The sequence below is a fragment of the Ranitomeya imitator genome, chromosome 6 (genome assembly GCF_032444005.1).
Source record: "Ranitomeya imitator isolate aRanImi1 chromosome 6, aRanImi1.pri, whole genome shotgun sequence".
In the NCBI taxonomy this organism is placed as follows: Eukaryota; Metazoa; Chordata; class Amphibia; order Anura; family Dendrobatidae; genus Ranitomeya; species Ranitomeya imitator.
In genome coordinates this window covers 400,945,613-400,973,327 of record NC_091287.1, presented here as the reverse complement: position 1 = coordinate 400,973,327, position 27,715 = coordinate 400,945,613, and the positions used below count along the sequence as shown (strand labels likewise).

Genomic DNA, 27,715 nt, shown 5'->3' with positions numbered 1-27,715 from the left:
AAGTGGAAACCATTGCAGAGTGTCAGAAAAATGCACAAAGCAATGCAAGGTCGTGCAGATGGTACACCATGAGAACACAAAAGCATCCAAATCTGAAAACGTATTTCCAAGAAATTCTATATCAATAACAAGTAAAAGGCAAAAAAAATGCATCAATGGGACCCAGCAGAATAAGATGGGACGACTCCCTGGAAACATATGATTCCCCCTCCCATTTAGGAGATTTAAATCTTTTGCCTGATGCTACATATTCTTGCAAGTTATACACTCCTATAGACATGCAACTTGGGGTACCTAGATGCTGGACTATTTGGGGATTAATGACATTGTTTGGGGATTAACCCCTTTACCCCCAAGGGTGGTTTGCACGTTAATGACCGGGCCAATTGTTACAATTCTGACCACTGTCCCTTTATGAGGTTATAACTCTGGAACGCTTCAATGGATTCCAGTGATTCTGACACTGTTTTCTCGTGACATATTGTACTTCATGACAATGGTAAAAATTCTTTGATAGTACTTGCGTTTATTTGTGAAAAAAACGGAAATTTGGCGAAAATTATGAAAATTTCGCAATTTTCCAAATTTGAATTTTTATGCAATTAAATCACAGATATATGTCCCACAAAATACTTAATAAGTAACATTTCCCACATGTTTACTTTACATCAGCACAATTTTGGAACCAACATTTTTTTTTTTGTTAGGGAGTTATAAGGGTTAAAAGTTGACCAGCAATTTCTCATTTTTACAACACCATTTTTTTTTAGGGACCACATCTCATTTGAAGTCATTTTGAGGGGTCTATATGATAGAAAATACCCAAGTGTGACACCATTTTAAAAACTGCACCCCTCATGGTGCTCAAAACCATATTCAAGAAGTTTATTAACCCTTCTGGTGCTTCATAGGAATTTTTGGAATGTTTAAATTAAAATGAACATTAACTTTTTTTCACAAAAAATTTAATTCAGCTCCAATTTGTTTTATTTTACCAAGGGTAACAGGAGAAAATGGACCGCAAAAGTTGTTGTACAATTTGTCCTGAGTACACCGATACCCCATATGTGGGGGTAAACCACTGTTTGGGTGCATGACAGAGCTCGGAAGCGAAGGAGCGCCATTTGACTTTTCAATGCAAAATTGACTGGAATCGAGATGGGACACCATGTTGCCTTTGGAGAGCCCCTGATGTGCCTAAACATTGAAACCCCCCACAAGTGACAACATTTTGGAAAGTAGACCCCCTAAGGAACTTATCTAGAGGTGTGGTGAGCACTTTGACCCACCAAGTGCTTCACAGAACTTTATAATGCAGAACCGTAAAAATAAAAAAATCATTTTTTCACAAAAATTATCTTTTCGCCCCCAATTTTTTATTTTCCCAAGGGTAAGAGAAGAAATTGGACCCCAAAAGTTGTTGTACAATTTGTCCTGAGTACGCTGATACCCCATATGTGGGGGTAAACCACTGTTTGGGCGCATGGGAGAGCTCGGAAGGGAAGGAGCGCCGTTTGACTTTTCAATGCAAAATTGACAGGAATTGAGATGGGACGCCATGTTGCGTTTGGAGAGCCACTGATGTGCCTAAACATTGAAACCCCCACAAGTGACACCATTTTGGAAAGTAGACCCCCTAAGGAACTTATTTAGATGTGTGGTGAGCGCTTTGACCCACCAAGGGCTTCACAGAAGTTTATAATGCAGAGCCGTAAAAATAAAACAAAAATTTTTTCCCACAAAAATTATTTTTTAGCCCCCAGTTTTGTATTTTCCCGAGGGTAAGAGGAGAAATTCGACCCCAAAAGTTGTTGTCCAATTTGTCCTGAGTACGCTGATACCCCATATGTGGAGGGAACCACCGTTTGGGCGCATGGGAGGGCTCGGAAGGGAAGGAGTGCCATTTGGAATGCAGACTTAGATGGAATAGTCTGCAGGCGTCACATTGCGTTTGCAGAGCCCCTAATGTACCTAAACAGTAGAAACCCCCACAAGTGACCCCATATTGGAATCTAGACCCCCCAGGGAACTCATCTAGATGTGTTGGGAGAACTTTGAACCCCCAAGTGTTTCACTACAGTTTATAACGCAGAGCCGTGAAAATAAAAAATCTTTTTTTTTCCCACAAAAATTATTTTTTAGCCCCTAGTTTTGTATTTTCCCAAGGGTAACAGGAGAAATTGGACCCCAAAAGTTGTTGTCCTATTTGTCCTGAGTACGCTGATACCCCATATGTTGGGGCAAACCCCTGTTTGGGCACACGGGTGAGCTTGGAAGGGAAGGAGCACTGTTTTACTTTTTCAACGCAGAATTGGCTGGAATTGAGATCGGACGCCATGTCGTGTTTGGAGAGCCCCTGATGTGCCTAAACAGTGGAAACCCTCCAATTATAACTGAAGCCCTATCCAAACACACCCCTAACCCTAATTCCAACGGTAACCCTAACACACCCCTAATCCCAACCCTATTCCCAACTGTAAATGTAATCTAAACCCTAACCCTAACTTTAGCCCCAACCCTAACTGTAGCCCCAACCCTAACTGTAGCCCCAACCCTAACTGTAGCCCCAACCCTAACCCTAACCCTAGCCCTAACCCCAACCCTAGCCCCAACCCTAGCCCTAGCCCCAACCCTAGCCCTAACCCTAGCCCTAACGGGAAAATGGATATAAATACATTTTTTAAATTTTTCCCTAACTAAGGGGGTGATGAAGGGGGGTTTGATTTACTTTTATAGCGGGTTTTTTAGCGGATTTTTATGATTGGCAGCCGTCACACACTGAAAGACGCTTTTTATTGCAAAAAAATATTTTTTGCGTTACCACATTTTGAGAGCTATAATTTTTCCATATTTTGGTCCACAGAGTCATGTGAGGTCTTGTTTTTTGCGGGACGAGTTGACGATTTTATTGGTAACATTTTCAGGCACGTGACATTTTTTGATCGCTTTTTATTCCGATTTTTGTGAGGAAGAATGACCAAAAAACAGCTATTCATGAATTTCTTTTGGGGGAGGCGTTTATACCGTTCCGCGTTTGGTAAAATTGATAAAGCAGTTTTATTCTTCGGGTCAGTACGATTACAGCGACACCTCATTTATATCATTTTTTTATGTTTTGGCGCTTTTATACGATAAAAACTATTTTACGGAAAAAATAATTATTTTTGCATCGCTTTATTCTCAGGACTATAACTTTTTTATGTTTTTGCTGATGATGCTGTATGGCGGCTCGTTTTTTGCGGGACAAGATGACGCTTTCAGCGGTACCATGGTTATTTATATCCATCTTTTTGATCGCGTGTTATTCCACTTGTTGTTCGGCGGTATGATAATAAAGCGTTGTTTTTTGCCTCTTTTTTCTTACGGTGTTTACTGAAGGGGTTAACTAGTGGGCCAGTTTTATAGGTCGGGCCGTTACGGACGCGGCGATACTAAATATGTGTACTTTTATTGTTTTGTTTTTTTTATTTAGATAAAGAAATGTATTTATGGGAATAATATTATTTTTTTTTTTTTCATTATTTTGGAATATTTTTTTTTATTTTTTTTTTTACACATTTGAAAATTTTTTTTTTTACTTTTTTACTTTGTCCCAGGGGGGGACATCACAGATCAGTGATCTGACAGTTTGCACAGCACTCTGTCAGATCACCGATCTGATAGGAGTGCAGGCTGCTTCACAGTGCCTGCTCTGAGCAGGCTCTGTGAAGCCACCTCCCTCCCTGCAGGACCCGGATCCGCGGCCATCTTGGATCCGGGCCTGGAGCAGGGAGGGAGGGAGGCAAGACCCTCGCAGCAACGCGATCACATCGCGTTGCTGCGGGGGGCTCAGGGAAGATCCCAGGGAGCCCCCTCCCTGCGCGGTGCTTCCCTGCACCGCCGGTACATCGCGATCATCTTTGATCGCGGTGTGCCGGGGGTTAATGTGCCGGGGGCGGTCTTTGACCGCTCCTGGCACATAGTGCCAGATGTCAGCTGCGATAGGCAGCTGACACCCGGCCGCGATCGGCGGCGCTCCCCCCGTGAGCGCTGCCGATCGCATATGACGTACTATTGCGTCCTTGGGAAGTAAAGCCCACCCCACATGGACGCAATAGTACATCTAATGGCAGAAAGGGGTTAATGACATTATTGAATGTGCGGCTGCGTCCCAATGTGGTTAGTGTAAGATTGCTCTCACTAAGTGCATTGGGGGACACTCGCTTGGCACGGGATCAACGTAGTCAGGCACGATTTTTGAACACAAAACAGTCCATACGGTTTATTAAAGTGTCATAAACCGGGTTATGCAGTTCATAATATACATTCCATAGAACACAATGGACACCAACTGGTGATATTAACTTGCAGCTTTGTCTTAATTCATTTACGGCTTTGTCTCAGACACTAAAAATGCTGGGCCTCTCACTTCGCCCAGTTACCATGGGTGTCTGTACGCCCTACACTTCACCTATGCCCCAAGTCACATAAAGCACATATGACACTGGGTCGCGGTCTCTAAACATGCTAAACCTCACTCCGTTCAGTCATCGTGGGAGACCACACAGTTCATGGAACGTCACAAGCACCAACAATCAATGGTACCTTATGGGAGCTCCTGCTCCACCTGCCGACTCCTCGTCAGTCCACTCCTCCGGGAAAGCTGCCTCACAGGGATCACCAACTTGCCTGGGCGGCATATCTTAGTCAGTCCAGATCCACCGAAGGACGGTAGCTTCCCCCAACATAGACCATCCAGAACCACAGTCACTGTGTGCTATTCAGGGATCCGATCCTACTCCCAGAACCTCCCAACACTCCAGCATGTGCTCTTCAGGAAGCCTCCTCCCCACATGAACCGCACATGTGACCTGTCCAGGTGCTATTCAGGACCTCGTCCAACACCCCAGGCCACTAGCAAGTCCAAAGTCCCACCAAGTGCTATTCAGAACTCCTACTCCCAGGAAATTCAACACAGGTTGTTCAGTGTGCTATTCGGGACTCCTACTCCCAGGAAATCCAACACACCCAGGCCACCAGGTCCAAAGCCCCACCATGTGCTATTCAGGACTCCTACTCCCAGGAAATCCAACACACATGGTTCAGTGTGCTATTCAGGGATCCGGTCCTCACCTCGTGCTATTCAGGGATCCGGTCCTACTCCCAGGACCTCCCAACACCCAGGTTACACAGGATCACACAGGTGGCCAGTCCGGGTACTATTCAGGACGTCCATCCCCAGCTGGGACCCGTCCAATACCCAGGCCACCAGGTCTGAAGCCCACCATGTGCTATTCAGGAAGCATCCTCCCAGGTCTTCCAACACAGGCTCACACAGGTCACTCACCGCGACCATACACAGGCACTCCCTGTGACCCACACCCTGGTCACATCATATATACACTTAAACCACTCCCCTGGGTGGGAGTGTGGGTGTGTGTGGCTAGTTTGTCCCACCCATCTCACATAACTAGCCCTGCCAAACCTCCCATGACTATTATACAACACTTATACTTATAGGACTACAGGTCCCAGAACACCATATCGCTTCAGGCTGGCAGCACAGAGTCCCCTCCTCTGCGACACACATCGACCATTCACAATGCCGGACTTTGTCACATCATCACATCCATGCCTGTGATTCTCATGCACTCACGGCCTCAATACACCTCTGTGCGCATACTGGGGAGACCATGCAGCGCCCCCTCTCTGCCACAGGGGTCACTGCATCACATCAACTACAGATGGTTGTCCCTGGACCGTCTCATGATCGCACCCAGCTCTATTTTTATACTATGGCTTGCTATAACCGATGCCAGTTTGGCTCTGCTCATTGTGGCCCATCTTGCTCATGTTGTGGGGACTTTATTTTTTACATGTTTGGAGTCGTTGGTTCCAAATTTTTGATAATTATAGTTTCCACATTTGGGCCTTTATAGTCGCTTTCATTCTTTCTTTTTATGCTTTGGTATGTCACACTTGAGCCGAGTGCACCAATAATTGTCAGTGTAAAGAGTGCCTTTCTTTTCGTGCTGTATTCCAGCAAGAAAAATGATGGAGTGTGTATCCCCTTTCAATTGAGCACTTTGGTTTCCATGGGGTACACTGTAGTTTGGAATCCGAGTAGTTGGGGCTCAGGTTTGTGGGTGGACCTGTGTGCAGACACGGATGGTGATATAGCTCTTAGCTGCTCAGACACAGTCACTGCGCTTGGCATCGCCAGGGGCTACAGTGTCACAACAACAAATTTCAGTAAGTGGCATAGTACACGTATGCTCTTTTGTGGCTAGAACACTAGGATGGAAATAGTTTTCCATTTTTTTTTTACTGTTCCTGCTATAATAGTTACAACTTCTCTACTGCCGTAACAAGTCCTCGCGCTGTAATGTGCTATATGCGAGTAATGGATATGGGCATTGGTGTTTGGATGACACTATTTTACTACTTAACAAGGAAATGGAAAGGAAAGCCTGGTGACACCATATTGTAGCGAGAGCTGCCTGCTGTGGGCTCAACCATTTGTAGCAATTCCAGAGCATCATTTGAGCCACGTGGGCGGGCGCAGAAGTCGCTGATTACAATAGTCAGTATAAGGTTCGGCACCAGTTCACATAAAGTGCACTTACACATTCCCTTTAACAGATTATACACATGACGAACAAAACTGTCAAAAAGTAATGCAATGCCAACAGGTTTCAATGAACACATGAAATATGAAGCTGCAAATCACCTATGCAAGAACATAAGTGCATTGTGTACAAATGTCACTACAAGAGGCATTGGGCAGGTCTGCAGCCTCAGAACCAGAAACTGATGTATGGACATTGTCTGAGAAACGCAACACTGGGCTACTCAATTATACAGAGCAACTACACAAAGGATTAATGCCAAGTACACAGACCTTTTCATGCCGGGTACAAAGAAGAAGACAGTCCGCTAGAGCTCTGCAGGTATCCTGGGAGGCAACAGATATGTTTCTCATCTGTTGCAAGATAACTGGATCGATATCTGAAAAAAACACAAATGGCAAATATAGATAAGAGGAAAAAGGCAGAGCGTAAGAGAGGGATGAGAAAAATAGAGGACAGAGCAAATCCAAACAGAGAAAAGGAAAGACAATACCTGCAGAGAACCTCGCCCCCCCCCCCAAAAAAAAAGTATATATATATATATATATATATATATATATATATATATATATATATATATATATATATATATATATATATATATATATATATATATATATATATATATATATACATATATATATATATACACACACACATATACTACTACTACTACCGAAAAAGGACCTTCACACAAAGACCAAAATATAAAAACATATATAGTCTTTATTGAAACAATCATTAAAAACATACAATAAATAAATAATGCGACAGTAACCACTGATGCAGGACAGAAACAGTGGGACCCATACAGGAACCAACCTCAAAAACAACAGTAGTACAGTGATAATAAACGGCTGGGTATAAAGAAATGGACATATATAATTAGGTAAAATACATCTAAGATGAATACGAGCCCTATAAGAAGAAATAGGCATGTATGACAAATAGACCAAAGATCTACAATAAACCCAGACACATGATGGAAATACAGACTACTGCAAATAAAGTAATAAAGGCATAGTTACCTAGAGGAGGAACCCAGGGACCCACCACACCCGACGCGCGTTTCGCACTGAAATGCTTCGTCCAGGGGTCAGTGCGAAACGCGCGTCGGGTGTGGTGGGTCCCTGGGTTCCTCCTCTAGGTAACTATGCCTTTATTACTTTATTTGCAGTAGTCTGTATTTCCATCATGTGTCTGGGTTTATTGTAGATCTTTGGTCTATTTGTCATACATGCCTATTTCTTCTTATAGGGCTCGTATTCATCTTAGATGTATTTTACCTAATTATATATGTCCATTTCTTTATACCCAGCCGTTTATTATCACTGTACTACTGTTGTTTTTGAGGTTGGTTCCTGTATGGGTCCCACTGTTTCTGTCCTGCATCAGTGGTTACTGTCGCATTATTTATTTATTGTATGTTTTTAATGATTGTTTCAATAAAGACTATATATGTTTTTATATTTTGGTCTTTGTGTGAAGGTCCTTTTTCGGTAGTAGTATATGATTTCCTTCATGACCCTGATAGGAATATTATTTGGTGTTATATATATATATATATATATATATATATATTTTTTTTTTTTTTTTTTTTTAAATGATATCATATGTTTCCTGCCAAGCTGTTATACCCTGTGAATGGTACATGCATGTGCATTAGTCTGCTTCTCCCACTTTGGCAGCATACACCGTGGTTCTGGTTTCTTTCCATGAACCGGGCCGATGAGCTATTGGACCCTCCTACCGTGTTGGCTCTATGGGGCTGCTACATACAGTACATAAGACTGTAGGACGTTATCTATTTAAATCAAGATCATTTATACATTTTTGCTTTTTATGTGAGTGCAGGGTCTGATTTTAGCTTTTCATTATCTAAATTACACTGATGGCGTTTGATTGCTTATAGGCAATTGGTTCATGTCTCATAATCAGGGCTAAGCTGCAATACTGGACACATTATGGAAAAATGGCATAGTTTACATACAGCTTATGTTCTGTAACTTATCACTTCAGTTACAAGTTTAATTTATTGGTGAAGAATTAATAAACTCACAAAGCCGTCATTTATGCTAATCTATCTGACAATGTATATTTTACTACACCATTCTTCTGTTAGAACATATCCAAGAAGCCAAGTACTTTTGCAAGTTAATCAAATAAAAGGTTTATCTTCAGAGGATTAGGATAGATATCTCTGCTTAAAGATTGAGGTCATCAATTCACAACCTAGTAAAGCTACTTTTCAGCCAAGCTGTACAGGGCATTCAGACGTTGTCCTCAAAATGGTCAGTCCGGCTGCACAGAGGCTACAATAGTACAAGAACTATCAGAGGCATAGACAACGCATAAAAGGGTCTACATGATGGAAACAAAAGCCCCTTCAAATGGTATTTGCCATTATTTTATGAAATGCTCTCCAGAGTTAATGACAAGAGATCGATGTCGAAAAGTATCGTCATTAAATCTGTTCAGTCTCCTCATAAGGAGTCACAAAGAAAATCGCAGAAACAAAAAAAGTGTCCTAAGTATAACGACTGATTGTGCCGGATGCTGGTGTACACCACGGGGCTTCCCTACAGTTTAGGGTATCCTCTGCAGCCTTGCAAGAGCAGCTGTTAGGGCAGGCACGGCGTATGACTGGTCCAGGACAAATGGATATTTGATGGCAATTTTAAAAGAGTGAAGTTTTAAGCATTCACCATGCTCATCAATGTAGCAATGAGATTTACCGCATCTGTGCCTTAAACAAATCACACAGCTAGTTCAACTAAAAGGCTGAATTAATTGGAAATCACAGACAATACCCTAACTTAGTACTTTAGTATTTTGAAAAAGGTCCAGAAACAAGGGGAATAGCTTAACTTTTGTGTGTGCCTTAAAGACAAATCGCCATGTAGATTAATCTAAACAATAGGAGGTGTACGATAGAGAAAGTCCATTCTGTATTGAAACAATTACGCCAGAATTCTGGAGTCAATCACTTTGAAAGTTGCGGAACTTTTGGGCAATGCAGAGTTACGCAAAAAGATTGCCATCTCTGACCGTTTTGCACCAGTTTCTAACAAAATGGACAGAGCTTGGGTGTGATGGGGGTGAGACGCCACATCTTGTCAAATTCATGACAAGCGGCGACGTTCCTTAAGCCAGAAATCTTTCTCAATTCACTGACTAGAATAAGATTTCGGGTGTCGGATGCTTCGGATTCATTAAGAGGCGTGACTCCAGCACACCTCCTCATCAATATAGGCCTAAACATGTTCGGTCTAGATGAATTATTTGTCGCCATACTGACGTCCTTTACCGAATATTCTTGAAAAGCTCATCTATTCTCATTAGATATGCAGCACAGACTTGGTCTTACCTTTGCAATCCTCTGAAGTCCCCGAAGCGCTGAGAAATGTGGAGATTTCTTCATCAAGTCTCCGATGACTGAGCCCAGCTTTCTGTATAAATATATAATCATTCAACCAAATTTGAATATTTTTTTATTCTGCATTTCATTCATATGCAGAACAAACTTTATAACAGAGAAAAGACAAAAGATGAATTTTTCATAGCAGGCGCTCTATTTTAATGCTAATGAAAAAAAAAATAAAAAAAAATAACCTATGACGCATTTTCATTCTCATTGTGTGTTTTTTTACCCCTCTCTGCTTTCAAAATAAAAAAAAAGTTTTGATTTTCTGGGGTTGTTAATTAAACTCGATGCAAACGCTTATATGAGAAGAATTGCCATTACAGTGGATCAATGAAGAAAACTAGACCCCCCCCCCCCCCCCCCCAAAAAAAAAAAAAAAAAAAAAAATTTCCCATAAAAACTTTAAAGAAGGTGCCCCTATACATTAAAGGAAAAGACTGACCAATGAAGACATGTGCACGAGGATGTCCCCTGTCTCATTAAAGGATGCCAGCTTGTGTATTGAAGGATTTTGTTTTTGCTTTTTTTAATATGAATAGAGGAATAATCCAGGGCTAAATTACCTGCCTGTTCTACCCGATCTGGGCTCAGAGCAGTTACAGACCGCTCCGGTTGGTGACTCAGCTGCTCCTCGTCAACCGAGCAGCTCATCTTCTTCCAGACTTTTCTGCCAATCGGGCATGACTGCCAACGTCATGCTGACTGAAAGCCGGCTTTGCGCAGTTAGGCAATCATGCCTCGCCAACAGAGCAGAGTGGAAGAGAAGCCACTGCTCTGCCTACGTGACATCAGTGGAAGCCGCAGAGTCGCCGGCAGGAGCGGTCTGTGACCCCTCTGTGCCAACGGACATCTGCGCTGGGCAGAACTGGCAGGTAGTTCCGCGCTGGGCAGAAATGGCAGGTAGTTAGCAGACAATAACGTTACACAGCGTCTCCACTACTGCTACGCTGACCTTTAAAATTTGGAGCATTTTATAAGACAAACGGGAAACAAATTATTTCTTATGGAAACAAAACAGCCAAGTCACAGCAGATCCAGTCTGCAATTATCTTATAACATGCTGATCAACTGCTCAAGGTGACATTTCTCTTGTTTCATTGCATTAATGTTTTAGCACAAAGAGTAAATTTAGCTAACTGACGAAAGGAGAAAGGTTTTAGTGCTGAGTGCAATGACAATCAGGGACTGCATGACTCCACATGGAAGAGGACTTATCTATAACACAGAAGAGAGAAAGGCTACCTGTAAATGAAGCCTCTGTCACTGCTGGGATATGTAGTCTTACAACAACTGAAGCATTGACATACAGCTTTTCAGCATAATTTCCAGAAAAAAGCAGATTGAAAAGGATGCCCCGGATTAATAAAGGGACTTTGTCACCAGGTTTTTGACACCTAGTCAGAGAGAAGCATAATGTAGGGGCAGAGACTATTTCCAGCAATTTATCAGCAAGAGATCATCATTACAGGACTAGTGAACCTGCTGCCATGCAGTCCTTCATATTCATGAGCTCTGTATAACCCCGCCATTGGCAGCTGTGTGTGCACTCTGCATAGGCTGAAATCTGCCATTCAGTGGTATGGGCAAAGTTATACAAATATCAGCATCGGGCAAACTGGTTAATCTACAGCAGTTATGTGGTTTCCCCAAAACTGCATCAAGTAAGTGACACATCGCTGGAATCCGGATATTTGCCCCTATATCATGCTACTCTCAGAGGGGGGGCTTGATAAAAACCTGGTGACAGATTCCCTTTACATACATCAGAGTTAATGAGGGCACACCTACAAGTAGTGCTGGCATTGATCACAGGCGAAAAGACAACAGCAAGATATTCTCAATTGCACCGTAATGTAGATTTATTGATATATCAGCGCACATTCATCTATTGTTGCCTCTCCACATAATTTGTAACAGACTATTAACGGAACAGTCGTGAAAAATGAAAAGTGCATTCATTACACAGAGACAACTGTGCTCACTAGACAGCTACATGTATAGCTAGTGTAAACAGCTTATGGATCCCAAACTGTCCATTTTACATTTATCTTGTAGAGGTCTCTATTTAAAGGGGTTTTCCACTAAAGTTGTTAAAGCCAAATACCAGGAAGAGTCAAAAACAAGGCAGCTTTAAAACATGATATACCAAGAGATAGAAATTGCAGAATCAAAAACGCAACCAAAAAAATGCATGCAAAAAAAAAAAAAATTCAAAAATGCAATGAAAAAAAACAAAACCTAAATTTACTTTATTGGTGATGAAAACCTGCAACATCAAAAGTTATAAAAAGCTCATTCTGGGAACGTAGCTTAATGGGAGTATTCAGTACTTTACAAAGAACAAAAAATATGCTCAAGCACTAACAGGCAGGTAATTGATACTTACCTGCCTGTTGTGGGTAAAACTGAAAATTTCGTAATGAATATTATATTAACCTTACTTTCATGTTATGGGTTAAAAAATGTTCTATGAAACTCAATCTTGTTAAAATGTTAGAAATTGTTCTTGTGTTCAGTGATATACGAGTGCACTCATTTATGCGGAGCACTGTGTTCTCGTATATATTGTAGGTAGCACAAATCCTTTTCTGATCAGACACTCCAGTTTATATCACAACACCTTAAGAAAAAGAATAATGACTCCTAACATCTTGAGAGTATAATTGATGCTGCGGTACTTGACATACGGTTACGCCACGTGCTACTAATTAACAAAACCCTTCTCTCAACATGTCTAACTAATTAAAATAAGGCTGTAACGCAACATCCAACGTGTATAAAGGGCTATGTCAAATGCTATTCAGCTAAACATCAAATTACTGCACAGCCAAGCTAAAACTATATTCAAATCTCTAACACAAAATAGTCACTTTTTAATGCGCTTTTTGGCAAAAAAATAAAAATATATAAATCTTAGAAAAAGCGTATTTTATATTCTAGAAGCAGCTCCTTATGATAGAAGAGAATGCCAACACAGAGTCCCTCCTGATTACTCAGTGTTAGGCCGGCCTCACACTCAGCGTACAAAAATACGGTCCGTAAATTACGGTCGTAATACGCATAAAAGTCCCCAAAATAGTGGTCCGTATCTCTATATGTGTCAGTAGACACACATGTATATATATTAATATTTCATCCAGCGGGAGATGGCTTTAAAGCCGGTAATTCAATTGCCGGCTTTTGCCATCTCCTTCCTAAACCCGACATGATATGAGATATGGTTTACATACAGTAAACATAGTAACATAGTAACATAGTTAGTAAGGCCGAAAAAAGACATTTGTCCATCCAGTTCAGCCTATATTCCATCATAATAAATACCCAGATCTACGTCCTTCTACAGAACCTAATAATTGTATGATACAATATTGTTCTGCTCCAGGAAGACATCCAGGCCTCTCTTGAACCCCTCGACTGAGTTCGCCATCACCACCTCCTCAGGCAAGCAATTCCAGATTCTCACTGCCCTAACAGTAAAGAATCCTCTTCTATGTTGGTGGAAAAACCTTCTCTCCTCCAGACGCAAAGAATGCCCCCTTGTGCCCGTCACCTTCCTTGGTATAAACAGATCCTCAGCGAGATATTTGTATTGTCCCCTTATATACTTATACATGGTTATTAGATCGCCCCTCAGTCGTCTTTTTTCTAGACTAAATAATCCTAATTTCGCTAATCTATCTGGGTATTGTAGTTCTCCCATCCCCTTTATTAATTTTGTTGCCCTCCTTTGTACTCTCTCTAGTTCCATTATATCCTTCATGAGCACCGGTGCCCAAAACTGGACACAGTACTCCATGTGCGGTCTAACTAGGGATTTGTACAGAGGCAGTATAATGCTCTCATCATGTGTATCCAGACCTCTTTTAATGCACCCCATGATCCTGTTTGCCTTGGCAGCTGCTGCCTGGCACTGGCTGCTCCAGGTAAGTTTATCATTAACTAGGATCCCCAAGTCCTTCTCCCTGTCAGATTTACCCAGTGGTTTCCCGTTCAGTGTGTAATGGTGATATTGATTCCCTCTTCCCATGTGTATAACCTTACATTTATCATTGTTAAACCTCATCTGCCACCTTTCAGCCCAAGTTTCCAACTTATCCAGATCCATCTGTAGCAGAATACTATCTTCTCTTGTATTAACTGCTTTACATAGTTTTGTATCATCTGCAAATATCGATATTTTACTGTGTAAACCTTCTACCAGATCATTAATGAATATGTTGAAGAGAACAGGTCCCAATACTGACCCCTGCGGTACCCCACTGGTCACAGCGACCCAGTTAGAGACTATACCATTTATAACCACCCTCTGCTTTCTATCACTAAGCCAGTTACTAACCCATTTACACACATTTTCCCCCAGACCAAGCATTCTCATTTTGTGTACCAACCTCTTGTGCGGCACGGTATCAAACGCTTTGGAAAAATCGAGATATACCACGTCCAATGACTCACCGTGGTCCAGTCTATAGCTTACCTCTTCATAAAAACTGATTAGATTGGTTTGACAGGAGCGATTTCTCATAAACCCATGCTGATATGGAGTTAAACAGTTATTCTCATTGAGATAATCCAGAATAACATCCCTCAGAAACCCTTCAAATATTTTACCAACAATAGAGGTTAGACTTACTGGCCTATAATTTCCAGGTTCACTTTTAGAGCCCTTTTTGAATATTGGCACCACATTTGCTATGCGCCAGTCCTGCGGAACAGACCCTGTCGCTATAGAGTCACTAAAAATAAGAAATAATGGTTTATCTATTACATTACTTAGTTCTCTTAGTACTCGTGGGTGTATGCCATCCGGACCCGGAGATTTATCTATTTTAATCTTATTTAGCCGGTTTCGCACCTCTTCTTGGGTTAGATTGGTGACCCTTAATATAGGGTTTTCATTGTTTCTTGGGATTTCACCTATCATTTCATTTTCCACCGTGAATACCGTGGAGAAGAAGGTGTTTAATATGTTAGCTTTTTCCTCGTCATCTACAACCATTCTTTCCTCACCATTTTTTAAGGGGCCTACATTTTCAGTTTTTATTCTTTTACTATTGATATAGTTGAAGAACAGTTTGGGATTAGTTTTACTCTCCTTAGCAATGTGCTTCTCTGTTTCCTTTTTGGCAGCTTTAATTAGTTTTTTAGATAAAGTATTTTTCTCCCTATAGTTTTTTAGAGCTTCAATGGTGCCATCCTGCTTTAGTAGTGCAAATGCTTTCTTTTTACTGTTAATTGCCTGTCTTACTTCTTTGTTTAGCCACATTGGGTTTTTCCTATTTCTAGTCCTTTTATTCCCACAAGGTATAAACCGCTTACACTGCCTATTTAGGATGTTCTTAAACATTTCCCATTTATTATCTGTATTCTCATTTCTGAGGATATTGTCCCAGTCTACCAGATTAAGGGCATCTCTAAGCTGTTCAAACTTTGCCTTCCTAAAGTTCAATGTTTTTGTGACTCCCTGACAAGTCCCCCTAGTGAAAGACAGGTGAAACTGCACAATATTGTGGTCGCTATTTCCTAAATGCCCAACCACCTGCAGATTTGTTATTCTGTCAGGTCTATTAGATAGTATTAGGTCTAAAAGTGCTGCTCCTCTGGTTGGATTCTGCACCAATTGTGAAAGATAATTTTTCTTGGTTATTAGCAGAAACCTGTTGCCTTTATGGGTTTCACAGGTTTCTGTTTCCCAGTTAATATCCGGGTAGTTAAAGTCCCCCATAACCAGGACCTCATTATGGGTTGCAGCTTCATCTATCTGCTTTAGAAGTAGACTTTCCATGCTTTCTGTTATATTTGGGGGTTTGTAACAGACCCCAATGAGAATTTTGTTACCATTTTTCCCTCCATGAATTTCAACCCATATGGACTCGACATCCTCATTCCCTTCGCTAATATCCTCCCTTAAAGTGGACTTTAGACAAGACTTTACATAGAGACAAACCCCTCCTCCTCTCCGATTTTTACGATCCTTTCTAAACAGACTGTAACCCTGTAAGTTAACTGCCCAGTCATAGCTTTCATCTAACCATGTCTCGGTTATTCCCACTATGTCAAAGTTACCTGTAGATATTTCTGCTTCTAGTTCTTCCATCTTGTTTGTCAGGCTTCTGGCGTTTGCGAGCATGCAGTTTAGAGGATTTTGTTTTGTTCCAATCTCCTCACTGTGGATTGTTTTAGAAATGTTCTTACCTCCCTTCTGAGTATGTTTTCCTGGGTCGTCTTTGTTCGAGTCTAATGTTTTTCTTCCCGTCCCCTCTTCTTCTAGTTTAACGCCCTCCTGATGAGTGTAGCGAGTCTTCTGGCGAATGTGTGTTTCCCAGGTTTGTTGAGGTGTAGTCCGTCTCTGTCCGTGTAAACCATCTCATATCCCCATTTTTTTTGCATATTCCACACTACTAATGTTAGTAGTATGTATGTGCAAAATTTGGGCTCTCTAGCTATTAAATTAAAGGGTTAAATGGCGGAAAAAATTGGCGTGGGCTCCCGCGCAATTTTCTCCGGCAGAGTAGTAAAGCCAGTGACTGAGGGCAGATATTAATAGCCTGGAGAGGGTGCTCGGTTATTGCCCCCCCCCCCCCCCCCCCCCCTGGCTAAAAACATCTGCCCCCAGCCACCCTAGAAAAGGCACATCTGGAGGATGCGCCTATTCTGGCCCTTGGCCACTCTCTTCCCATTCCCGTGTAGCGGTGGGATATGGGGTAATGAAGGGTTACTGTCACCTTGCTATTGTAAGGTGACATTAAGCCAGATTAATAATGGAGAGGTGTCAATTATGACACCTATCCATTATTAATCCAATTGTATGAAATGGTTAAAAAAAAACACTTTATTAAAAATCATTTTAATGAAAAACACAGGTTGTTTTAATATTTTATTGTTCTCTCAATCCACCTGAAGACCCTCGATCTGTAACAAATAAAAAATAATAAACCAACAATATACATTACTTTCCGTTGATCTGTAACGTCCCACGATGTAAATCCATCTGAAGGGGTTAAAATATTTTACAGGCAGGAGCTCTGCTATAATGCAGCTGTGCTCCTGCCTGTAAAACCCTGGGGAATGAAGGTAATGTAGGTCAATGACCTATAGTTACCTTCATTTGCGGTGATGCGCCCTCTGCTGGATGTCCTTCGAGCGTGGGAACTTTCCTGGAAAGCTCCCAGGCTCGAGTTCATATGAGTTCATATGCACTTCAATGCAGGTGCACAAATGCTGCAGGTCTTGACTAGCTGAAGGTGATCAGTCACAGGTTATCAACTTGGTAGGTGCTTGAAGATGTGGTAGCACACGTGTGTATATACACAGTAAAAGGGTGTTGAAAAACAGAGCCAAGAGCGTATGCAACAGAGCTGTGTATGTATGTTGCAGAGCCGTGTGCATGCAGCAGTGTGTGCTGAAAAGCTATATATAATGTGCATGCTGTACAGAAACACTAATAGGACTATTAATGCAATATTCTACCCTAGTGTATTAAAATTTGTAATATTGACTCCCCCACTTTATACCACCAGGGAATTTTATAATAATATGAAATATGATATTCCCAATTTCTGTTTTCCAATCCTTGGCTGCATCGTATGATGAGGTGTGTCGAAGTTTGAAAAATATGGAAAACCGCATATTTATTTTCCTATAGTGAGCATTCAAATCCATAAAAAAAACAAAAACAACTTATGACTGGGCCTCAATACCAGGCCAACACCTATGAGAACAGATGGAAACTTATCTCAGCATCATTAAGAAAGCAAAGCTGCTTGAAAGTCCTCATTGTGCTTCGCACACAATACACTGATTGTCAACTATGGCTTGTGCACCCAGAACAGTGTGTCTGGAAAAATCTCATAGATATGAATATCTGACCAAAGGAGAAGACCGCATCACAGCACCAGCTAGAGATATCTTCAGTTTTGCTAAGGCTGAAAACATCCTTTACATACATTTCTATCAAAGATTTAATTTCAAATCATTCCATAGAATAAATTATTTTTTGCCTTAAAATATCTTTTAGTCTCAGATCCTCAGCAGAGGATGCCATAATCTATAAAGACTTCTGAGCGGATCATGACACATCAAGTCCAGGACTCTCGCACACACTCACAAGCCGCAGGAGTGGCCAAAGATTCCCAACATGTCTGGTAGGGAACAGGTAAGCAAAATACGGTCAATACCATTTATAAAAGCTAGGTTTTACATCTTATTCATAGACATGACGGAGCTGAACAGTCCGCTTTCATAAGTTGATCAAAACTTAGGACTTCAGGAAAACAAAAATGACAGTCTGTCCTTAGCAAAAAACATCAATGTTTGCTCACTGAACTCTACTGCTCCGCAGAATCATAAGTGACTGGGGCTGTGCCAACAGTGTAGAGATGCAGGACCCAGGGGCGGACAAAGACAGCTTGGGGCCCCTGTGCAGGAAATGTGTCTGGGCCCCCCTCCTTTTAAGGCGACAAAGCTAGCTATATAGATATTTCATGGTCTCCTTTATTATGTATATTGCCATCCCTTATTATACAGTGCCCTCTCGTTATGTAAAGTACCATCCCTTACATATTGATTTTATAGAGCCCTTGTTTTTTATTACATACCGTCCTGTCTTGTTAGCTGTATAATGCAATGATGGATGATGGAGCATGGGAAACCTTTTCTAAAGGAGGAGCTGATGGTCTGGTCACCGCCTCCTCCATCAGTAGTTATTTTACATCTAACAAGAGAGGGGACTATGCAACAAAGGAGGGCGCTGTAAATAACAAAAATAACAAGAATACACTATGTAAGAGACAGCACTGTACATAATGGCAAAGAAAGCTATATAATAAGGGACGGCACCATATATAACTAGAGAGGATGGTATGTAATAAGGGACGGTGTTCTACATAAAAGAGGAAACTATGTAACCATGGATGGTGTTACACATAAGTGAGTACACTATATACAAAGGGACAGTGCTATGCATAATAAGTGAGTACACTTTCTACTAAGGGACTGTGTTAGACATAAAAGATAATAATGTCTTCCTCCACCTCCCCTGTTCCTAAATCCATTATAAATCCCCCTTCCTCACATCCCAATCCCCCACACCCCTTATTGTCCCCCCCCCGCATCCCATCATTTCCTCCTCCCCCATCTTTGCCCTTTCCACCACCACTCCCATTACACCGCCTCCATCATTTCCTCCTCCCAACCACCCCATTATTGCCCTTTCCACCCCCCCCATTATTGCTTTCTTCCCCATCATTGCCCTCTGTCAACCCAATTATTGTCTTCCGCCCCACCACCCCCATCATTGCCCATTACACCGCCTCCATCATTTACTCCCCACCCCCCCATTATTGCCCATTCACCACCTCCATTTCCTCCTCCCCCACCACCCCCATTAATGCCCTTTCCACCACCCCATCACTGCTTTCTCCTCCATCATTGCCTTCTGCCCCACCACCCCCATCATTGCCCATTACACCGCCTCCATCATTTCCTCCCCACCCCCCCCCCATTATTGCCCATTCACCACCTCCATTTCCTCCTCCCCCACCACCCCCATTAATGCCCTTTCCACCACCCCATCACTGCTTTCTCCTCCATCATTGCCTTCTGCCCCACCACCCCCATCATTGCTCTTTCCTCCACACATAGCACCATTCACCTCTGCATACACACACAGCATCATTCTCCTCTCTGCATACACAGCACCATCCACCTCTCTGCATACACACACAGCACCATTCACCTTTCTGCATACACACACAGCACCATTCACCTTTCTGCATACACACACAGCACCATTCACCTCGTTGCATACACACAGCAACATTCACCTCGTTGCATACATACACAGCACCATTCACCTCTCTGTATACACACACGGTATCCTAAAGCCGCACTATCATCGCCGGCAGCTTCCTGTCTCGCACAGCCGCCGCGCTGAATGATGATGTCATTCAGCCGCTGAGGTGAGACAGGAAGCGCTGGGCAGGAAGCAGGATGGATCCATTCCCTGCAGCTCTGCTGCCATTTTCTCTTGCAGGGAGCGGAGTATGAAGGGATTGCTCCCTGCCCGCCGCACATGAGGGCAATCTGGAGCCTCAGGGCCGGATAAACTGGCCAGATTGCCCTCATTAATAGACGCCCTGCAGGGGCCCCCCGGAGCCTCCGGGCCCCGATGCAGCCACACCGGTTGAACTGGCGGTATGTCCGCCCATGGCAGGACCTTCATTCTGCCAACACTACGGGCCAGAACCAGCTAAAGTTAGATTTTGTGGGAGCAAACCATTGTGTATATTCAGTGGCACACATAGAAATCAGAGCCCAATAACAAAATTCTAATTGCCCACCACTGTTCACCCCAAATAAAGAGATATATTACGTAGATATCTATCTGGATAGAGAATTATATTTCAGTATCTTTTCTTGTTCTTGGAGAGGTGGCCTAATTAGAATTTATTTATAGTTATTCAGTGGAGTCAAATCTCCAAACTTTTATAGACCAGAAGGATATGTATTGTAAAATGTACACCGTGATTATGTCCATATTTAAACCCCTTAATGCTCTCAGCAGCAACACCCCTTTTATGGCCTTTATGGAGTATGAGGTTTACAAAAAATGCCCCAACACACAAACCCCGAGTTTGGCATCAACACAGTGAACCTCCCAGCACCACACGTACAGTAAAGTTACTTTCACACTAGCGTCATACCGACGCTAGCAGTGAATGCGCCGCAGAACGGGGGCAGCGGCTGCGTTTTTCCAGCGCATCCGCTGCCCCATTGTGAAGTGCGGGGAGGTGGGGGCGGAGTTCCGACCGCGCATGCGGGGTCGGAAATGGCGGACCGTTGGAAGCAAAAAACATTACATGTAACGTTTTTTGCTGCCGGCGGTCCGCCACAATGCATCTCAAATGTTAGTCTATGGGGAAAAAACGCATCCTGCAGACAACTTTGCAGGATGCGTTTTTCCCCCTAAACGACGCATTGCGACGTATTGAAAACGACGCTATTGTGAAAGTAGCCTAACGCAGTATAACAGCCCCACAGCATGATGCCCCTAAAGTTCCCCGCCCCCATAGTTTGATATCCCAATAGATTCCCCTGCTCCTGCACACACACATGATGACAGCCTGTCAGTATGATGGCTTCCGCAGCCTACCACTCAGCATGCTAGCCTCCAAAGCCAGCCCACAACTTCATATGAGGACCCTCACAGTGACCCCCAAAGATATTCAGCATAATGGCCTCCACCAGCCTCCCACAGTATAAGGTTTTTCACCATTACTGGTAAAAAAAAAAAAATAATGAATCGGCGCCAAATACTTTAAACGTCTGAGCAGTCATAGTAACATAGTAACATAGTAACATAGTTAGTAAGGCCGAAAAAAGACATTTGTCCATCCAGTTCAGCCTATATTCCATCATAATAAATACCCAGATCTACGTCCTTCTACAGAATCTAATAATTGTATGATACAATATTGTTCTGCTCCAGGAAGACATCCAGGCCTCTCTTGAACCCCTCGACTGAGTTCGCCATCACCACCTCCTCAGGCAAGCAATTCCAGATTCTCACTGCCCTAACAGTAAAGAATCCTCTTCTATGTTGGTGGAAAAACCTTCTCTCCTCCAGACGCAAAGAATGCCCCCTTGTGCCCGTCACCTTCCTTGGTATAAACAGATCCTCAGCGAGATATTTGTATTGTCCCCTTATATACTTATACATGGTTATTAGATCGCCCCTCAGTCGTCTTTTTTCTAGACTAAATAATCCTAATTTCGCTAATCTATCTGGGTATTGTAGTTCTCCCATCCCCTTTATTAATTTTGTTGCCCTCCTTTGTACTCTCTCTAGTTCCATTATATCCTTCCTGAGCACCGGTGCCCAAAACTGGACACAGTACTCCATGTGCGGTCTAACTAGGGATTTGTACAGAGGCAGTATAATGCTCTCATCATGTGTATCCAGACCTCTTTTAATGCACCCCATGATCCTGTTTGCCTTGGCAGCTGCTGCCTGGCACTGGCTGCTCCAGGTAAGTTTATCATTAACTAGGATCCCCAAGTCCTTCTCCCTGTCAGATTTACCCAGTGGTTTCCCGTTCAGTGTGTAATGGTGATATTGATTCCCTCTTCCCATGTGTATAACCTTACATTTATCATTGTTAAACCTCATCTGCCACCTTTCAGCCCAAGTTTCCAACTTATCCAGATCCATCTGTAGCAGAATACTATCTTCTCTTGTATTAACTGCTTTACATAGTTTTGTATCATCTGCAAATATCGATATTTTACTGTGTAAACCTTCAACCAGATCATTAATGAATATGTTGAAGAGAACAGGTCCCAATACTGACCCCTGCGGTACCCCACTGGTCACAGCGACCCAGTTAGAGACTATACCATTTATAACCACCCTCTGCTTTCTATCACTAAGCCAGTTACTAACCCATTTACACACATTTTCCCCCAGACCAAGCATTCTCATTTTGTGTACCAACCTCTTGTGCGGCACGGTATCAAACGCTTTGGAAAAATCGAGATATACCACGTCCAATGACTCACCGTGGTCCAGTCTATAGCTTACCTCTTCATAAAAACTGATTAGATTGGTTTGACAGGAGCGATTTCTCATAAACCCATGCTGATATGGAGTTAAACAGTTATTCTCATTGAGATAATCCAGAATAACATCCCTCAGAAACCCTTCAAATATTTTACCAACAATAGAGGTTAGACTTACTGGCCTATAATTTCCAGGTTCACTTTTAGAGCCCTTTTTGAATATTGGCACCACATTTGCTATGCGCCAGTCCTGCGGAACAGACCCTGTCGCTATAGAGTCACTAAAAATAAGAAATAATGGTTTATCTATTACATTACTTAGTTCTCTTAGTACTCGTGGGTGTATGCCATCCGGACCCGGAGATTTATCTATTTTAATCTTATTTAGCCGGTTTCGCACCTCTTCTTGGGTTAGATTGGTGACCCTTAATATAGGGTTTTCATTGTTTCTTGGGATTTCACCTAGCATTTCATTTTCCACCGTGAATACCGTGGAGAAGAAGGTGTTTAATATGTTAGCTTTTTCCTCGTCATCTACAACCATTCTTCCCTCACTATTTTTTAAGGGGCCTACATTTTCAGTTTTTATTCTTTTACTATTGATATAGTTGAAGAACAGTTTGGGATTAGTTTTACTCTCCTTAGCAATGTGCTTCTCTGTTTCCTTTTTGGCAGCTTTAATTAGTTTTTTAGATAAAGTATTTTTCTCCCTATAGTTTTTTAGAGCTTCAATGGTGCCATCCTGCTTTAGTAGTGCAAATGCTTTCTTTTTACTGTTAATTGCCTGTCTTACTTCTTTGTTTAGCCACATTGGGTTTTTCCTATTTCTAGTCCTTTTATTCCCACAAGGTATAAACCGCTTACACTGCCTATTTAGGATCAGTCCACACTTTGCACTGATATAGTAACACAAAAATAAAGAGTAAGCAGTTTGTATGAAATCATGCACAAGGGGCAGCAGGAACTGAATGACAGATACCATTGGTCTCCCTATAGGAGGAAGGGAGGTTTTGTAACAAGCACTGTGCATACAGTACAGTAAGCACTATAAGGCCTTCCTCCTACAGACCCAGCTATCATGCTTTCGGGGCATAGAAAAACAGTTGTGTATTAGTAGACTGTCAGCTCTGCTATGCAGGCAGGAGAATTTTATTAACTGGAGTTAATATATCATCCCTAGGCATATGGAAAATCAGAGAAAGATACAACAAAAATTGGGATACGGTATGTTAAAGTGCCCCCTTACATAAAAAAAAAAACAAAAAAAAAACAAAAAAACATACGGTAGCTAGTAGGAAATCCTGTTCTAGCTATACAATTATTATATTATCTAATTATATATTTCCAATATATAAAAGTAATTTCAGCAGAACAGGGAATGAAATTTAAAATGCTTTTTAGCAGTCCTTTGCGTGGTAAATAGAGAAAAATTGGAAAAACTATGAAAAATAGACATGCATTTCATAATTTCTCTTTATATTTTTTGTGTTATCGGAAAAAATGTAAAAGGTAAAAGACATACGGTAGTTAAGGAAAAAAAAAAGTAAAGCTATTTGAATATTCAAAAGAGAAAATATTTTAGAGCCAGCAAAAGCGCACATATGAGAAAAAAATATATAATATATATTTTTATTTATATATATATATCTACTATATAATTGTCTAAGGGTCACTTCTCTCTGTCTGTGTGTCACAGATATTCATTGGTTGAGGCCTCTGTCTGTCAAGGAATTTCAAGTCGCTGATTGGTCATGGCAAAACAGCCGACGGGCAGAGTCCGGAAGAAAATGGCAGCTCCTTACTCCCCGCAGTCAGTGCTCGACGTCCGCATACTCCCCTCCGGTCAGCGCTCACACAGGGTTAATGGCAGCGTTGACCGCGGTGTAACGCACTCGGTTAACGCTGCCATTAACCCTGTGTGACCAACTTTTTACTATTCATGCGGCCTATGCAGCATGCATAGTAAAAAGATCTAATGTTAAAAATAATTAAAAAAAATAAAAAATCGTTATATACTCACCGTCCATCGGCCCCTCGCATCCACAACAGGCCTTTCCCGCTCGCGATGCTCCGGTAACCGGTCCATGCTGCGATCTGGCGAGAGGACGTAGCAGTCTCGCGAGACCGCTACGTCAACATCTCGCGAGACCGTAATGCACTCTTGGGACCGAAGCACGCGAGCACCATCGGTAACCGGCCGCTTCGATCGGGAGGCTCCAGAAGGCAAGTATGTAACCATTTTTTATTTTAATTCTTTTTTTTAACAGGGATATGGTGCATACTACGTGACTGGCCAATATACTACGATATAGAATATACTCAGCACACTCCAGGAAGTCTGATGCAAAAGGGTGTTTAATACATACAGTATTTATATTCACAAACGTTTCGGTCTGTGAAGACCTTCATCAGTGTGCTCTATTGTTTTGAGCGAAAGGGTGTAAGCTATTCACCCTTTATGTGGAGAATTTGCATCAGGTGCTGGGGTATAAACAGGGGTAGATGTTTAGAATAGAGGGCTGACACTAGCCGGTCGAGCACTGCCAATGACAGAAAGGAGGATCTTGAAAAATAGAGGGCTGAGCAAGCCGATCACGCCTGCAGCAGGCATCAGACTTCCTGGAGTGTGCTGAGTATATTCTATATCACGGTTAAAGGTCTGGGCACCTACTCTTATGCACCTCCACCCTAGGCTGTGCTGAAAATTTACGTGGCTGGGCAATATACTACGTGGCTGGGCAATATACTACGTGGCTGGGCAATATACTACGTGGCTGGGCAATATACTACGTGGCTGGGCAATATACTACGTGGCTGGGCAATATACTACGTGGCTGGGCAATATACTACGCGGCTGGGCAATATACTACGTGGCTGGATATATACACTAGATGGTGGCCCGATTCTAACGCATCAGGTATATTGCCCAGCCACGTAGTATATTGCCCAGCCACGTAGTATATTGCCCAGCCACGTAGTATATTGCCCAGCCACGTAGTATATTGCACAGAGCCACGTAGTATATTGCAGAGCCACGTAGTATACAGCACAGGCACGTAGTATATTGACCAGTCACGTAGTATATTGCCCAGCCACGTATGTAACAGGTTAAAAAATAATAAAAACATATACTCACCCACCCTCCAAGGTGTCCCTCGTAGTCCTGTCACCCGTGTGTGGTGCACGCGGCAGCTTCCGGACCCAGGATTGGTTTGAGCACAGGACCTGTGATGACGTCGCGGTCACATGACCGTCATGGAAGGTCCTTCTCGCATAGCATCTTTGGAACAGAAACCTGCAGCTTGCACTCCAGATGACAGGACGCACGTCGGAGGGTGAGAACCTTTTTTTTTTTTTATTATTATTTTTAACATTAGATCGTTTTACTATTGATGCTGCATACATAGCATCAATAGTAAAAAGTTGGTCACAGGGTTAATAGCTGCGTAACCGGAGTGTGTTACACTGTCATGATTAAGGGAGCTTAGTCTCCATAAACGCGTTGAGATTCTTACCCATATGGTTCGTGCTGAAGTCTGTATCCTCTATGCTTAAAGTTTGTTTATAAAGAAAACTTTTTTACGGATTCAGTGAAGCTGGACATTCTCTTCTTGTTTTGGATGTAGTATATTGCCCAGTCACGTAATATATTGCCCGCAGCGCTCCCCTGCCCCCCGTCCCCTGCATAGACAGCATCAATAGTAAAACAGTTGGTCACACAGGGTTAATAGCAGCGTTAATGGAGTGCGTTACACCGCGCCATAATGCGGTCCATTAGCGCTGCCATTAACCCTGTGTGAGCGCTGACTGGAGGGGAGTACGGAGCGGGCACTGACTGCGGGGAGGAAGGAGCGGCCATGTTGCCGCCAGAATGCGCCTGTTGCGGATTGGTCATGGCAATGGTCGTGGGCGTTTTGCCATGACCAATCAGTGACTTGGATTTTTAGGACAGACAGAGGCCGCGACCAATGAATATCCGTGACAAAGACAGACAGAAGTGACCCTTAGACAATTATATAGTAGATACATATTATATACATATACACACACTAGACTGGTCACAGAGTAACTAAACTATCATTGAACTATCCTCCTCCAGGGATTGCAAGTTATAATTTTTATAACATACATCATTGCCTTATTTAGATTCCTTTTATTCCAGACACTAGGTGGCTGCTCCATTGCACAGCTTATGCTTCCTTTTAAACAGCTTTTAACTGCTGCTCCGCAAGAATCCATACAGTATATAGGAGCAATCTACCATATGTACGAGACTGTCCCTGTCTGAGCCTCTCTGCTCTCCATCCTTTAATTCAAATCATGTGAATGACACAAAGTACTATACATCAAAGGGATTTACGGTGGCACGCAGTAGAAAGCTGAACGCCATCTTCTGAAATACTGTTTGTCTTTCAGAAGACTCAGTTGCTTATAAAGCTCAATGGCATTATTAAATATTATGAAAAACTCACAATTTGTTTTTTACGCTGCCATGCAGATTACCTCAAGTGACTTCTTTAAGTCTCCAACATGCACCAGATCTTCATCTTCATCATCACTCAGCTGATCATGAGAACAGTAGTGAGTGCTGTAAGCTGAATGCTCCTCAATGGCTGCCAGCCAGCCCTGTATAGATGGAAAAGCACATTTAGACCCCAGTAATCAGGAAACAATTATGAGTAGCATTTATTCAACTACAATATACCAAATTTGCAAAGGTTTCAGATTATTAATCTTTTAGTAGTAGATTTTTGGTGCCAGAGCCAACGGCAACATCAAAGCCTGTGGCACGATTGCAGCCAGGTATGTTTTAGGGATCGCTCACATGAGCGTATAAAAATAAAAAATAGCTATGATATTGTTCCTGAAAAGTTGGACAAGTGGAATCCGTATGGTTCAACTTATGTCATGCAAGTGGGTGTTTATTTTTTTCCTCACTGATCATCTGTAAGGGTATGTGCACATGACCCAGTACGCTTTGGACGTAGCGCATGTTGACTGCATTTAAAGCACTGTCATTTATTGAACGCAGGTGAATCTGCATGTGGTCAATGAACCATGCGGATTAACTGCGTTCAATACACTCTATGGGTGAAATTTCTCTTGTGGAGAGTAGAATTTCCACAAG

At 42.3% G+C, this 27,715-nt stretch overlaps 1 protein-coding gene across 2 annotated transcripts in view; it reads right to left on the bottom strand.

Annotated features, from left to right (window-relative positions):
* OSBPL1A (oxysterol binding protein like 1A) overlaps positions 1-27,715 on the bottom strand; it is a 237,663-nt gene that overhangs the window by 114,342 nt on the left and 95,606 nt on the right. For both annotated transcript variants that reach the window (XM_069731208.1, XM_069731209.1), the window contains 3 exons: positions 27,091-27,213; positions 9,976-10,057; positions 6,881-6,987 (listed from right to left, as the gene is read on the bottom strand). In XM_069731208.1, the coding sequence (XP_069587309.1) occupies positions 6,881-6,987; positions 9,976-10,057; positions 27,091-27,213 (312 nt within the window). The remainder of the gene's footprint in view (positions 1-6,880; positions 6,988-9,975; positions 10,058-27,090; positions 27,214-27,715) is intronic.